General features: G+C 43.0%; 1 protein-coding gene across 2 annotated transcripts in view; it reads left to right on the forward strand.

Moving 5' to 3' along the window:
- Positions 1-15,869, forward strand: part of LOC141576140 (trafficking protein particle complex subunit 9-like) — a 130,426-nt gene that overhangs the window by 33,016 nt on the left and 81,541 nt on the right. For both annotated transcript variants that reach the window (XR_012504369.1, XM_074358622.1), the window contains one exon: positions 9,445-9,845. Coding sequence is in view for 1 of the 2 variants with exons in the window: in XM_074358622.1 (XP_074214723.1) it covers positions 9,586-9,845 (260 nt within the window). In the remaining variant the exon portion in view is untranslated. The remainder of the gene's footprint in view (positions 1-9,444; positions 9,846-15,869) is intronic.

The raw sequence follows: 15,869 nt of genomic DNA on the forward strand, positions 1-15,869 counted from the left end.
ATCGAATAGGTATATCATATCTTCTTTGTCCGGTCATCTTTCTATGGACATTTATGCTGTTTCCATGTCTTGGCTATTGTAAAGAGTGCTGCTGTGAACATTGGGGTGCAGGTGTCTTTTTGATGTCAGGTTCCTTCTGGATATATACCCAAGAATGGGATTCCTGGGTCATATGTTAAGTCAGTTCCTAGTCTTTTGAGAAATCTCCATACTCTTTTCCACAGTGGCTGCACCAAGCTGTATTCCACCAGCAGTGTAAGAGGGTTCCTTTTTCTCCACAGCCTCTCTAGCATTTGTCATTTGTGAACTTTTGAATAATAGCCATACTGACTGATGTGAGGTGATACCTCACTGCAGTTTTGATTTGCAAATCTCTGATAATTAATGATATTGAGCATTTTTTCATGTGTCTATTGATCATTTGTATTTCTTCTTTGGAGAATTGCTTGTTTAGGTCTTCTGCCCATTTTTGGATGGAATTGTTTTTTTTTTTTTTTCATATTAAGTCGTATGAGCTGCTTATATATTCTGGAGATCAAGCCTTTGTCAGTTTCATCTTTTGCAAAACTTTTCTCCCATTCTGTAGGTTGTTGTTTTGTTTTGCTTATGGTTTCCCTTGCTGTGCAAGAGCTTGTAAGTTTACTTAGGTCCCATTTGTTTATTCTTGTTTTATTTCTGTTGCTTGGGTAGACTGCCCTAGGAGAACATTTTGAGATGTATGAGAGATAATGCTTTGCCTAGGTTTTCTTCTAGGAGGTTTACTGTATCTTGTCTTATGTTTAAGTCTTTGATCCTTTTTGAGTTTATTTTTGTGTATGGTGTAAGGGAGTGTTCTAGCTTCAGTGATTTACATGCTGCTGTCCAGTTTTCCCAACACCATTTGCTGAAGTGGTTGTCATTGTTCCATTATACGTTCTTGCCTCCATTGTCAAAGATTAGTTAATGAAAAGTTTGTGGGTTCATTTCTGGGCTTTCTGTTCTGTTCCATTGGTTCGTATGTCTGTTTTTGTATCAATATCATGCTATTTTGATTACTGTAACTGTAAAGTATTGTCTGAAATCTGGGAGGGTTATTTCTCCAGCTTCTTTCTTTTCCTTCAGTAATGCTTTCTCAATTCTAGGTCTTTTGTGCTTCCATATAAATTTTATTATGATTTGTTGTAGTTCTGTGAAATATGTCCTGGGTAATTTAATAGGGATTGCATTAAATCTGTAGATTGCTTTGAGCAGGGTGACCATTTTAACAATATTGATTCTTCTACTCCACGAGCATGGGATATTTTTTCCATTTTTTTAAGTCTTCTTTAATTTCCTTAATCAGTGTTTGTATAGTTTTCCATGTATAAGTCTTTCACCTCCTTAGTTAGATTTACTCTTGATAGTTTATTAATTTGGTTGCCATTTTAAAGGGAATTGTTTCTTTACTTTCTTTTTCTGTTGATTCACCATTAGTGTAAAGAAATGCAACTGATTTTTGAATGTTAATCTTGTAACCTGCTACCTTGCTGAATTCTTTGATTATTTCGAGTAGTTTTTGTGTGGACCTTTTAGGGATTTGTATATGTGGTATCATGTCATATGCATATAGTGACACTTTTACCTATTGTTTTCCAATCTGGGTCCCTTTTATTTCTCTCTCTTGCCTGATTGCTGTGGCTAGGACTTCCAAGACTATATTGAATAGGAGTGGTGATAGTGGCCAGCCTTGTCTTGTCCCAGATTTTAGTTGGAAGATTTTGGGCTATTCACCATTGAGTACTATGCTGGCTGTAGCTTTTACTATGTTGAGATATGTTCCCTCTATACCCACAATGGTGAGAGTTTTTATCATAAATAGGTCTTGAATTTTATCAAAAGCTTTTTCTGCATCTATTGAGAAGATCATTTTTGTTCCTTCCTTTTGTTGATGTGAGTATTACATTGATTGATTTGCGTATGCTGAACCATCCTTGTGTCCCTGGGATGAACCCCACTTGATCATGATGTGTACTGTTTTTAATGTGCTGTTGGATTCTATTTGCTAGTATTTTGGTATGGATTTTTGCATCTATGTTAATCAGTGATAATGGTCTGTAATTCTATTTTATTTTTGGTGGTGGCATTGCTGGTTTTGGTATCAGGGTGATGGTGGCTTTATAGAATGAGTTTGGGAATACTCCCTCTTGTTCAGTCTTCTGAAAGAATTTGAGGAGGACTGGTATTGGTTCCTCTTTGTATGTTTGTTAGAATTCCATTGTGAAGCTGTCTGGTCCTGGACATTTATTTGTAGGGATGTTTTTTATTGTTAATTCAATTTCATTTCTAGTGATCAGTTTGTTCAAGTGGTTAGTCTCTTTAGATTCAATCTTGGTGGACTGTATGTTTCCAGAAACTTGTCCATCTCCTGTAGGTTATCCATTTTGGTTCCATACAGTTTTTCATAATATTCTCATATGATACTCTGTATTTCCATGTTTATTGGTTGTAATTTCTCCATTTTCCTTTCTTATTTTGCTTATTTGTGCTCTCTCTTTTTTCTTCTTAGTAAGTTTGGCCAGAGGTTTGTCAATTTTATTTACTCTTTCAAAAAACCAGCCTTTGGTTTGATTGATTTTTTTCTATTTTTTATCTCTATTTTATTTATTTTCTCCCTGAGTTTTATTATTTCCTTCCTTCTGCTGACTTTTGGGTGTTTTTGGTCTTCTTTTTCTAGTCCTTTTAGCTGGTGGATTATATTGCTTATTTAAGATTGTTCTTTTTTTTTAAGGAAGGCCTATATTGCTGTAAATTTCCCTCAGCATTGACATTGCTGCGTCCCATAAGTTTTGTGTGGTTGTGTTTTCATTTTCATTTGTCTCAAGGTATTTTTTAATTTCAACTTTGATTTCCTCAGTGATCCATTGGTTTTTTAATAGCATGTTGTTTAATTTCCATGCGTTCCTCTTTTTCTTCTTTGTTTCTCTGTAGCTGATTTATAGTTTCAATGACATTGTGGTCAGTAAAGATGCTTGAGATAATTTCTTAAAGTCGTTGAGGCTTCTTTTGTGCCCAAGTACATGATGAATCCTAGAAAATGTTCCATGTGAACTTGAAAAGAATGTATATCCTATTTTTGGGGAGTGCAATACTCTGAAAATACCCAACAAATCTAATTTTTCTATTGTATCATTTAGTTTCTCTGTTGCCTTCTTTATTTTCTGTCTGGAAGATCTGTCTAGTGATGTTAATGTGGTGTTAAAATATTCCAACAATGATTGTTTTCCCATCAATTTCCTCCTTTATCTCTGTTAGTAGTTGTTTTATGTACTTAGGTACTCCTATGTTGGGTGCATATATATTAATGATTGTAATGTCCTCATCTTGTATTACTCCTTTAATCATTATAATATGTCCTTTTTATCTTTCTTTATGGCCTTTGTTTTAAAGTCTATTTTGTCTGAAATCAGTACTGCAACACCTGCTTTTTTTGGCTTTTCCATTTGCATGGAATATCCTTTCCATCCTTTCACTCTCAATCTATATGTGTCCTTCTCCCAAATGTGTGTCTCTTATACGCAGCATATTGAAGATTCTTGCTTTATTATCCAGTCTGCCATTCTACGTCGTTTGACTGGAGCATTTAGTCCATTAACATTTACAGTAATTAATGATAGATGAGTATTTATTGCCATTTTTAACTTATTTTTGCATTTGATTTAGCATTTTCTCTTTGTTACTTTCTTCTTCCTTTTGTGATTTGGTAAGTTTCCTGTGTATTATCTTGGATTTCATTTAGTTTGTTTGACTCACTTGTAAGCTTTTGGCTTGTGGTTACCCTTTTTTGTAAGTCTATTAACCTATTACTGTAAATGTTTGTACTAAACAGATAGCAATATTAGCTCAAACCCATCCTACCGAGAACACATATTTTTTTAAAGAAAAAAGAAAAACAAAATACTGTATGTTTTCTTGCTTCCCTCTCCCACTCTTAATGATTTAGATGTCTTCATTTACAATTTTATATTTATTCTATTTGTAATTCATGGCAGTCATCTCCTTTCCAGTTCTGCGTTTCTCATTTTTGTAGCATCCTGCTTCTTTTCTATTTAGAGTAGACCTGTCAATATTTCTTTTAGCATGGGTTTAGTGTTGTTAAACTATTAGTTTTTGCTCATCTGTGAAGTTCTTTATCTCTCCTTCTATTCTAAAGGATAGCCTTGCTGGATAGAGTATCCTAGGCTGCATATTTTTTCATTCAGGAATTTGAATATATCTTGCCACTCCCTTCTGGCCTGTAGTGTTTGTGTAGAGAAATCAACTGAGAGCTTTATGGAGGTTTCCTTATAACTCATATTTGTTTTTTCTCTTGCTGCCTTTAGGATCATTTCTTTATCCTTGACTCTGGCCATCTTGATTAGGATGTGTCTTGGTGTGAGTCTGTTTGGGTTCTTCCTGTTTGGGACCCTCTGAGCCTCCTGTACTTAGATATCTGATTCCTTCTTTAGGTTTGGGAAGTTTTCAGTCATGATTTCTTCAAATACCTTTTCAATCCGTTTGTTCTTTCTTCCCCTTCTGGAAAATCTATTATGCATAGATTAGTGTGCTTTTTATTATCCCATATGTCCCTTTATTGTTTCCATTTTTTTTTTATTTGTTTTTCTCTCAGCTGTTCTGATTGGGTGGTTTCTGTTGTCCTGTCTTCTAGGTCACTTATTCATTCCTCTGCATTATCTAGCCTGCTATGTACAGCTTTTAGATCACTTCTCATTTCAGCTAATGAGTTTACCAAATATACTTGGTTCTCTTTATAGTTTCTATTACGTTTTTGACATATTTTATATCTCTAAACATTATCTCTTTTAGTTCCTTCAGTACTTTGATCACTTCTTTCTTTGAAATCTTGATCTAGTAGGCCATCAATGTCTATTTCCTTGATTGTGCTTTCAGGGAATTTCTCTTGCTCTTTTAATTGGGAGTGGTTCCTCTGCTTCTTCATATTGCTCATACCTCTCTGGCACTGTGACTTAAGGAGTATCAGTTATCTATTGTGGTCCATAAGGAGGTTATTTATTTATCTACCTAAAGCCTAGGCAGGAATAAAACAGATTACTTCACTTCTTTGTCTTTCGAAGAAGGTGATGTTCTGTCTGCATTAAGCAGGTGCTTTGGTTGGCTGAGTGGGTCCGTAGATGTGAGTTTTGGTGTATTTGTTGGAGAGAGTGAGCTACGAGCATTCTTCCACTCCTCCATCTTGCTTCTAAACTCCAATATCATGTGTTTTTATAGCGAGAGGTATTACAGTGTTGAAAGCAGGGCTTGGTTCAGTTAAAAATGAGCTGAGGGCATGAGGGATGAGACATCCTCCATCCTCTCCCCTCCTAGGGTGAAACATATGACTGTCAGTTTTGGAAAGATAGTCACAGTCCCTAACTAGCCCATCTCAACTAGTGTATGTTAACAGGAGCAGCACCACCAGAGGCATTGGAGACCCAAGAATATTGCAGTCTTAAAGATCTCTTAAAATTTTTGTTCGGTTTTGGTTTTTTGTTTTTCTTAAAATGTGGGGCATACTACTAGTATAGAGGGAAAAATAGTTGTCAGGAAATGTTTTTTTCATATAACAGTTTCATTGCAATTTTGTTCACACACCATGAAGTCCACCCATTTGAATGGTACAATTTGGCGGCTTTTAGCATATTCAAAGTGGTGCAACCATCATTATTCCAGAATGTTTTCATTGCTTCAAAAAGAGCTGTGGAAATGAATGAGCCATCCAACCCTCCCGAGTTCTAAAGAAGTTTCTTGGCTGTTCCTGAGCATATATTAACTTGTTACATTCCATGAAAAATCTGGGGGGAATTCTAATCAGAATTGCATTGAATCTATATATTAGAATGGGGAGATTAATGTCTTTATGACATAAACTTTTTCTATCCATGAGTATATCTGGGACCCTATCTTTTTATCTCTGTAGAGAGTGGCTCATGGGAAGTCCTTACTAATTCTTGGGTCTGTGAATGATGAGATTATATACATCATTAGTTGTGACTGTAGCCTTTCACAGAAGAGAAAACTAACCTCAGTGAAGCCAAGTGCCTCCCTGATGGTCAGAAAGAGTGACAGCCATTGCTGGAGTGATCCAGTGGACTTGGTGCTTGCAACCATTGTTCTCTCCCTCCTACAGCTAAGGAGATTACAGAGTTCTTTTAATTTTTTTAATGGTGTTGCTTTTATTTTTATTTATTTATTTGTTTCTTAAATTCTTATGTTTTATTGAAGTGCAGTCAATTTACAATGTTTGTTTCAGGAGTACAGCAGTGATTCAGTTATATTTATGCATATGTGCGCATATAATTTTCAGAGGGTTTTTAGTACAACTCATTACAAGAAATTGAATATAGTTCCCTGTTTTATACAGTAGGTCTTTGCCATTTATTTATTTTATATATAGTTATGTGTACCTGTTAATCCTAAACTCCTAATCTGTCCCTCCCCCCTTTCCCACCTGCTGACCACAGTTTGCTATGCCCATGAGTATTTCTAGCAGCATTCTTTTTGCTAGTAATATATGCTGGTTGGCTGCCATCACTTTTGTTATTCCAACTTATCTGTAAGTGTTTTTCTTCTGGTGGGCCTGCATGTGGTTTGCACACGTGTTCATAGAGATCTGTATTTGGAAGAACTCCAGGCCTCCTGTAGTGCCTGGCATGGAGCTCCCGCTGAGCTCATGCTTCAATTGGGAAAAAACATAGTAAAGTTTGGAATTTCCAGTACAATTTAGACTTCTGGGTTTCTGTAACCTACGCTTAGCCCACCTTAATGTTGGCTGCACCTATAGTGTATCATTTGATGGAACTTCATGGTATGGCGGTGTAGAGACAGGGCTTCCTTTTTTCTAACACTCACTCTCCTGGGCCTCCCAGATCCTCCCCCAGCAGCGCTCAGGGCTGGCTTGGTGCTGCACTGAGGCAATATTTGTTAATAAGTCCCTTTCCTCATCTCTTCTGAGACTCCAGTTCCTTCTCTGCACAGTGAGAGCTTGGACTAGATAAGTGCTTTTTGGTTTCTTTTAAACCCATGTCTCCTTTTGAGAAACCAAGAACTCAAATCCCTCCCCTACCCTAACTCTTCAGATTTTGATACGTCCTCCAAGGGGTGAAACAGCTATTTGTGGAATGTTGATATGATTTTGTTTCTTTCCAAGTGGTGCAGAAAAGACTTCAGAGATTTATTTCAGGGAGGGGGCAGGAGAGGGACAATATGTCAAACTTTTTAGTATAAGCGCTGGAGCAGGGGCTTTGGTTTAAATACAGCCTCTGATGTGGCCACTCTCTAATCTTGCACAATGTGATAAACCTCTCTTTTCATCCGTTTCTTCATGTGTCAAGTTGGAATGTTATTATTTTAGGGTTTTCATGAAACAATATACACAGAAGTCATTAGTTTCTCAGTAGAAACATGACCTGTTAGGGAGTCAGGGATTTCTTAAAAAAAAAAAAAGCCTTGTCCATAGCATGCTGTCGATGTGTATTTTGAAGTTCCTGGAGGGTGAGGGTTGAGTCTAAAGTCCATCATGGGACAGGTAGCGCCTGGGTCTGTGTGCCCCAAATTGCCCCCTCCTCCCCAGTCCTCTTCTTCTCAGTCCAGGATGAAGTTCCTGCGATTAAAATTACACAGAGTTCTTGTGGATATGGTTTTTAATTTTATTGTTTCACTATGGAGGGCTGCTGTCATGATTTCCGTGGTCAGGTTTTGGTGACCTGAAGGCTATGCAATTGGGGGTTAGTATTTAAGTATAAGAAAACAAAGTTACAAATACAAAATTAGACCTAGGGTGGAGGCAGGGACTCTTGGAAGTGGGGACCATTAGCTCTGTTAGCTTCAGGTGCAGTGGCCTCTGGCCATGAGGACCCATCCTTGTGCTCTGGAGTTGGAGGGACCAGTGGGCTTGGTGGGAATGTTTACTGATTGTATATCATAGGCTGCGCATTGTCCTATTTGTACTGTGTGTTCCTTATTTAAGAGAGTGAGCTCATTTAATCTCAATAGCCTCTTTAAAAAATTAGACTTTTTATCTTGAGATGTAATGAAGATTCCCATGCAGTTGTAAGAGCTGATACGGAGACAGCCTATGTACTCTTTGCCCAATTTTCCTTAATGTTTCCATCTTGCAAGGTTGGGGTACAATTCATTATTGACTCACTAATCCTTTGAGGTTTGTGTTATTACTCCCATTTCTATTCGTGATTAAAGTGGGGTTTAGAGAAGCACACAGGCCTTCCCAGGTCACCCACATGGTTAGTGTAGAGTCGGGAGGGAAACGGCTTGGGATTTCCAGACAGTACCATTATGATTGTGGCAGGGAGCAGCATTCACTTGCGTGTTTATTCATTCATTCAACAAACATTTATTGAGTACACTCTGTGGGTCAGATGCTTTCATACGGTTATCTAATTCTTCAGCAGTACTGAGAATCAGCTAACGTTTTCTTTTTTCATGTGTGAAAATTAACTCTCAGAGGTCATAAAACCTCCCAAAGGAAATACAGCTCATAAAGGAGGGATTAGTGAATTTGTACATCCCCCCTTTTTATGCAGGTGGTAACCTAGGCGTTTTGCATTTGCAATCTGCCTTGATCTAGATATATTCTTGTAAGGCAAGGTTTGTTTTTTGTTTTGTTTTGTTTTGTTTTGTTTTTAATTGAAGTATAGTCAAGTTTAGAATGTTGTGTTAATTGCAATGTTTTTTCTTTTTAATTTTTAATTAATTTTTATGGGGTAATTAAGTTTATTTTTTGTTTCATTTTTTTATTGGAGATACTTGGGATTGAACCCAGGACCTCGTGCATGCTACGTATGTGCTCTACCCCTGAACTGTACCCTCCTCCCCAGGGCGAGTTTTCTTATCCATTATTTTGCAGCATAGGAGTTCAAGTAAATTGGAGTTGAAATCCAGATCTTTCGATCCCACTGTGGTTCTTTTCATTATATTCTGCTGAGGGGTTTGGAAGCAGTTCCTTTGTTCATTCATTTATTCAGCATTTTTGAGCATCATGGCCTGGCTAGATGTTGGAAACAGAAAACAAGAAATGACCCTTTTCTGCAGGGGCTGGAACTTAGACCAAGAGCAGGATAATGTGATCCTGGCTACGGTAGCCATGTGCAGACTCTGAGGACAGACTGTACCCCCAGGTTTGCTTGGGCTTCCCTTGCCTTCTGGCTGGTACACACAGGTCACCGTATCCCAGAGGGGTCTGCAGCCCACAGCATAGCATGTACCTCAGTGTCCTCTCCCCACTTGGCGAGCCTGCAACATGAGCATTGCTGACTATGTGCAGTGTGCTGAGGACCACCAGACTCTCCCCATGGTGGTCCAGCACGTGGGGATTATCTTGGAGAAGAATCTCTTATGCATCTATAAACAGATATCCTCAGTGAGCCAGGTCAGGCTGTGCGGCTTCCAGCAGTCATTCTGTATCTGCTACAGGTACCACTACCCACACAAGAACGAGTGGGTAGACTTCAATACCCACCGAAGGGTCATGGGCCTCGTCACCATCACTAACCTCTTGGCCAAGGACTGGCTGCAGATCGAGGAGCTCCCTGTGCAGAGGAGCTGTGTGGCAACATGCAGGACGATTCGTGGCTCTTCGTCTTTGTGCTGAAGGGCAAGCTCACAGAGCAGCTGCGCACTGATGTGGCCTTGTACCCCAGCTACGAGGACTGTGGGACGGTGGAGAAGAGGATCAAGGAGTTCATCGCGTCGCTCTTCATCGTGCTCGAGTCCGAACACCTAGACAGGGCCGCCAACAATTTTGGGGACAAGATCCCCCTCCTCTGCATCCCATTTGCGAATAAGGACTTGGTGGGACTGGACACAGACAGCAGGTAAGCCTACGTGGAGTCCCGGCCGCCCTGGCTGTGTGCCTGGGTTGTTTTCCTACGTCCAGAAAGGGATCAGCAAGAAGGGAAGCTGTCTTGCAGCCAAGGGGGGAGGGAGATGCAGCCTGACGGTTTTCATAGTTTTAAAAATGAATTCATCTTTAGTTCAGAGAGATCCATTTAGGGTTAGTTTGGATACTTACTCCCCCTTTCCAACCAAGGCCCCTGGTGGGACCCCTGGAGTTGCTGTCCAATAGGGTAGCCACAGCCAAAGAGGCTGGGAGTGCTGGGGAGGAGGCTGGTCTAAGCTGAGATGTGCAAAAAGTCAAATGGACATCAGACACTGAGGCTTGTCTAGAAAAAAGAATGTAAACTATCTTGATAATTTCTATATTTACTACATGTCAAAATGATACTATAATTCATATTACATTAAATTAGATCTGTTCTTAGAATCACTTTAAAGTGTTTGTTTTTCTACTTTTTTAAATGTGGCAACTGGAAAACTTTCTTTGTGTGACTCTCATTGCATTCCCGTTGTCCTGGGATAGTCTCGTCCATTTGATGTATAGGTTAGGGGCTGAATCCCTAGACGCAGCAGATCGAGGCACTAGCTGAGCTGGGGCTGGAGCCCATGTCTCCTGCCTCCCAGGCTGTTCTTCCTGCCCAACAGCCAGCATGCCAGGTAGGACATCAGAAACACCTCCAGGGATTTCCGAAGGAGCTCCTTACGCAGGGGAAGGCATGTCACGGAGTATGGGACAGAGTATGGAAAAGTTCATTCTTACTTTGTCCCTGTGATTAGGTCAGTGGCCCCACTTTGCCCCGGAATTGCAGACGAGCTCTTCTGGGCCATCTACCCCCTCCGCCACCCTCTGCTCTGCTTCCCTGTGTGGCCATCGTGCCATCCCTCGGGCAGAAGAGGGCGAGATGCCTTTGCTGAGAGGTGGTCCCCCTTTGCTGTGGAGAGCGAGGGAAGCTGTGTCTTCCGGCCTCGGGCCTCGGGCCTCGGGCCCTGAGTCTGCTCTCCCCGTGCTGGAGAGCATGCAAAGCGGTCTCATAGGTGACAGTTGGTGGTCCTTGCACATCCTACCGGGCCCGCTGTAGAGTCGAGGCTCCGTAATTCTTGGACTTATCTAAGGTCAGACCATACTTTCTGGGTTTTGGTAAGTTAGAAGAGAAGACACCAGAGAACTGACAAAAAGAATGTCCCAGCCAGCCCTGCGAGTGAAAGGCACAGGGGACCAGAGTCCCACCTGCGTGTGGTGCCTGGCGGGCTCTGGATGAATTTTCAGTTCCTCCCCGGACATGCCTCTATGGCTTAAGGAAATGGTGAGACATGTTGTGGCCATGATGTGTACTTGTCCTCGCAGGGCTCTGTGATCTACACACCTAACTCCCTTCTGCTCCTTGGGGATGAGGTGTCACATTTAGGGTCCTGGGCACTGCTGAGGGCACAGCTGCCAGCACCAGGCCACTACCAGGCTGGCTCTGTCCAACTCACCTGTCACCTCCTGCTGAGCCCCCAGGCGTTAGGTGAGAGAGGTACATCGGTGATGCACTAAGGTGGGGCTGCTCGTTCGCACAGCGCTGCAGCTTCAGCAGGGACCATATTCTCCCCCTAGACAGACTGGTTGGTGAGCGGTGGAAGCCTGGAACCCTGCTCCAGCCCCCTGGCCAGTGCCTCCTCTTTTGTCATAGGAGGCACTGGTGACATTTTTGCTCAGCAACTGCTTGGCTATGAGTCTGCGGACCCACTGGAAATTGCCAGCTTGTTTTTGCCTTTGGAAGTCTGTCTTCGGGATTTGGCAGAGGAGCTATTTTCAGGACAGTGTTCTTAGTGCATAGTGATTGACATTGTCACCATTGTTTACCCAGAACCTCGTCTACCAGGCACAGCTCTGGGCATCAAAATACAGCAGCACATTAAACCTCCCTCCTGTTGGATCTGTCTGTTCTGGTACCAGAAGCACTCGGCCAGCATCTGAACGTCAGTGAGATAATGCAGCCAGTGAGCTCCAGTCAAACACGTTCTCCTCCCATCACTTTTACTCCATTGTTGCTTTTATTCCATAGTCACCCAACTTTTAAAACAATGCTTTGTTGCAGGAGCAGAGCCTAATTCTCTCCTGCTACTCTTGGTGGGAGTGAGCAAAACTGTCAAGACTGAAATGCGACCAAGTATTGTAGATCAAAAGCTGTCGAGGTGCATGTAGGTGGAGTTTTGGTTTGGGGCGCTGACGACGTTGGGGTCCCCATGGCAGTGACGCTCCCCTCAGGCCTCTGCCTTCCCCGGAGCAGGAGGTGAGGGTGGGTCTCACTCTCCCCCGTCTCTAGCCTCATCAAACTCACGTAAATTCTTATATTCATGCTGTCAAAATTATTTTGGTTGTTGTGTATTTCTAACTTTTGCTTGTTCCTCTTTTCCTTTTACTCTCGTACCACCCTGTGAGCGTGCTGTTGGGTCTGAAAAGGTGGGTTGTGCACACCCTGCATCGGAAATACCTACATTTCACTTCGTGCTGCCTCCATCACTTTAAAAAGCAAAAACTTAACAGCTGCCTTGATCCATTTATTATCCTAGTCATCCTATTATTTTCTAAAATTTTGGAATTTTTGCTTTGTTAACCCATCACGCACTGGTGTTTGATACCTGTTAAAACCCTTGCTTGGAGGAGCCTGTTTGGTCCTCCTTATATTGGTGACAAATGAGCCATTATTAATTTTGCTTGTTTGTGTGTTTTGAGGAAGTGAGATGCGAATTGATTTAGGTGGCTTCTGAGGGAAGTTTTTCATGGGTATTTTCACTTGGAAAGTCAAAGTCTGCAGTACCTTGCTTGATTCTGTCTTTTACTCGCACACGGTTCCTGGCCGTTGCTGTGTAATGAATCTGACTGGGCTTCTGGGCCGGCGGTCAGTGGGGAGGACGTGGCCGGCTGGAGGGGTGAACAGCCCACAAGGGGCGCTGTTGGATGAAGCAGTTTTCTTTTGCTTTTGCCTTCCCCATCCCATTTATTTTACTTTGCCTTCATAAAGGAGCAGAAGTGGGTCTAAAATCCATGTCACTCTTTTGTTCCCTTTATGACACTGGTTTCTCTGAGAATCAGGAAAATGTGGCCTTCTGTTAATTAGCTGGCTCACCTGGATCTGGTGGACACAGGGACTGTTAAAGGGACCGTAGCTTCCTCTCTGCTTCAGCCAGCGGGCATTCAGAGCCGGGTCTGTGGTTTGCTTAAGCAGCTGTGCAGGCCTCCCTGCACCAGCCTTTACTTTTAACCCATGTTGGCAGTAAATAGCTGACTCTGTGTCTGTTGCAGTTGACGTCCCCCACTGAGGGCCTTGGTAGTTTGCTGTAGTGAGACCCCAACACCCAAGTCAGCCGTGAAGGGAGATGCTTTGACCGACCTAGGACCTTGCATTTTCACCCCCCAAGCTGGTTCATCTCACCCGGGGGAAGGGTTGGGTTTGGCCACCACCGTCATGCTGGCCATGAGACTTTGTATCTCCTTTCACGCTCTGGTCCAAATGTGGACACCTCACCCTTCACTGACTTGGTCTCACTTGAGACAGGCCAGACTTTCTGAAAGAGTCCATCACATTCTCGGGGGGAACAGAACAGAAGTAAGAGTCGCAAGTAGAAGGAGTCTAGGCTGTCCGGGTTGGCAAATGCAGGCTGGGATCTGTGATGGCCGGGCTGTGCCCTGGACACAGGCCTTTCCCGTGGCTCCCAAGAGCCCAGGGGTCGGAGTGAGGACAGCCTTGCCTGGGTTCCTCCATCCTCATCTGTTCACTGGCAAGTGTGTCTGCTTATTAGGAGCTCCCCCAGACCTCGGGGCCTTCAAAGCTCAGACCATGGGAGAACCTTGCGTCCCTTCTCCTGGGCCTCCTGTGTGAGAATCCAGTGCCTTTTGAGGTGACCGGCGGCAGGAGATGCCTCCCCCTTCAGGGAGCACCCTTCGGAGGTCTGTGACTCAGTGCACCTTGCTGTGAGCTTGTGGGGTTCCGGCCGCAGTCTCTGTAGAACGACACTTGAGATGGGCTTAGCGACGGAAATGACAAGACTAATATTCCAGGCCAGGCCTGGAGGGAGGGAACAGGTGAAATTGAATGTGACTTCAAACACCTAGGTGGGTGCTGGGTCTGTTACTAAAATGGGGAGCCTGCGAGGTACCTGCCAGGAATCGAATTCCAGAGTAAATGGTGGACATGAGGCATTTTTAAGATGCCATTTTTCATCGAAATTAGGACTTCAAAGAGGCACTCGGTTCTATGAGCCTGGGTCTGAGTTGAAGGAGCCGGACTAGAGATACACGTTGGGAGTTGTCATTCTTAGCTGGTGTTCACAGCCGTGCACGTGGATTGCCTCATCTTGAGAGATGCAGGCTAAGGCTGAGGGGAGACAGGGCTGTGCCTCGGTTGGAGGAAAGCCCAGACCATGCAACTTTGGTGTGTCAGTCAGCGGCGTTTGCGATTTTCAGAGCAATGCCATTTATCCTTAAGGGGCCGGTGGGTGGGCAGGGCCAGCCAGGAAGAAATCTGAAGGGAGGGTTGTGGCCACGTGTTCGCATCTTGGGACGATGTAGAGGCTGCAGGGTCTGGGAGGGGAGACTCATCAGAAGCTAGAGTTGGAGTGGGGAGTGGGGAGAAGGTAGTCACACTCACTTGTGAGGGAGGGAGGGAGGCCTAGGGAGTCCACACCCTACCAGACTCGCTTTCCCATGAACAGAAGGCAATCAGACAGAGGATCTGATGTGAGAAGTTATGGGCGCTGGGAGAGGAGCCAACCTGGAGAATAGTGCTTGGACAGTTCTGGAATAATCTCCCTGCAAATAGAGTTAAAAAAAGTCAGACTCTTAAGAACAGTGATAGTGACTGGGGAGGAGACAGTTCTTTTTCTGGCCTCCTAAGGGTAAGGCATGTATCCGGGGACATACAGAAGATTAGGGCAGTCTATTCTGGGGGCTTGATCCTTACCAGGGGGAACAGTGCTAGTTTAAAGGGGGAGAAGGGCAGCGGAGGGAAACTAGCCAGGCCCTGTGTCAGGTACCAGTTGGCAGCCCTACTTGCGTGTTGCATTCACCCCCATGCCTCCCAGGTGGGAGGTGGCTGCCCCCTTTTGCAGATTGGGAAGCCTCAGAGGGGTTAAGGAATTGGTCCATTTAGTGGCTAGTAAATGGTGTAACAGGATTCAAGCAGGGCCTTTTCAGACTTCAAGGGCATGTTTTCTCTACTAATTCTGTACCTCCATGTTGTACCTGGAATGGTGAAGTGGGTCAGTTTTGGGGCCTTTCAGAAAAAGTGCGATATAAGTGCCTCAGGACTGTTTCACAAAGCTCAGTGTTCTTTGACTGTTCGGAAGCACCACAGTGCTTTACGCCCCACAGAGGTAAGGTCTTACTCCTTTGACGATGACGTGGTTGCAAATGACATACAGGTGCAAAACCAGACTTAGCATCTTCTGAAGGGAAACTCTCCAGTTCTCCCTTTCTTCCACGGGATGTAACTGTGCTGCAGCGTAGGCCTGAGCTTTCCATATGGAGTGAGGGTTTCATATCCAAAGTTAGCATAAAACGGTCAGATGAAGAAAATCGAAGTTGACAATTTATTTTTGGGTTTCATTAGACAAGATATACTATCAGTTAATGGCCCATATAGCGAATGAAATTGAATACAGAACATTGTATTTCTTCGTTTCTATTTAGAGTTCTCTTACAGCATAAGGCTGCCTGCTTTGGAACATCAGCTCCACCACCAGGGCACCTTCTTTGTGTTGGTGTGATTGCATTTACACAGTGAATGTAATCTTGGCTTCCTCAGCCCCAAACACTCCAGTGCAGAATCACGGGCTGTAGCCATCTCTTAGTCATGCAAATACTTCTAAAATTATATGATGCCAGAAAAGAAAGAAGAGAGAGAGAGATTGCCTTTATCAAAATTCCTTTCAATTCTAACTGCAAAGTGTTGTTGAGCAGCTCTGGTTTCCTTTGGATATGAATATATATATTTCTTTGCGTGTAACCTGGGTTTTGG

This window comes from Camelus bactrianus, chromosome 36 (assembly GCF_048773025.1).
Source record: "Camelus bactrianus isolate YW-2024 breed Bactrian camel chromosome 36, ASM4877302v1, whole genome shotgun sequence".
Taxonomy (NCBI): Eukaryota; Metazoa; Chordata; class Mammalia; order Artiodactyla; family Camelidae; genus Camelus; species Camelus bactrianus.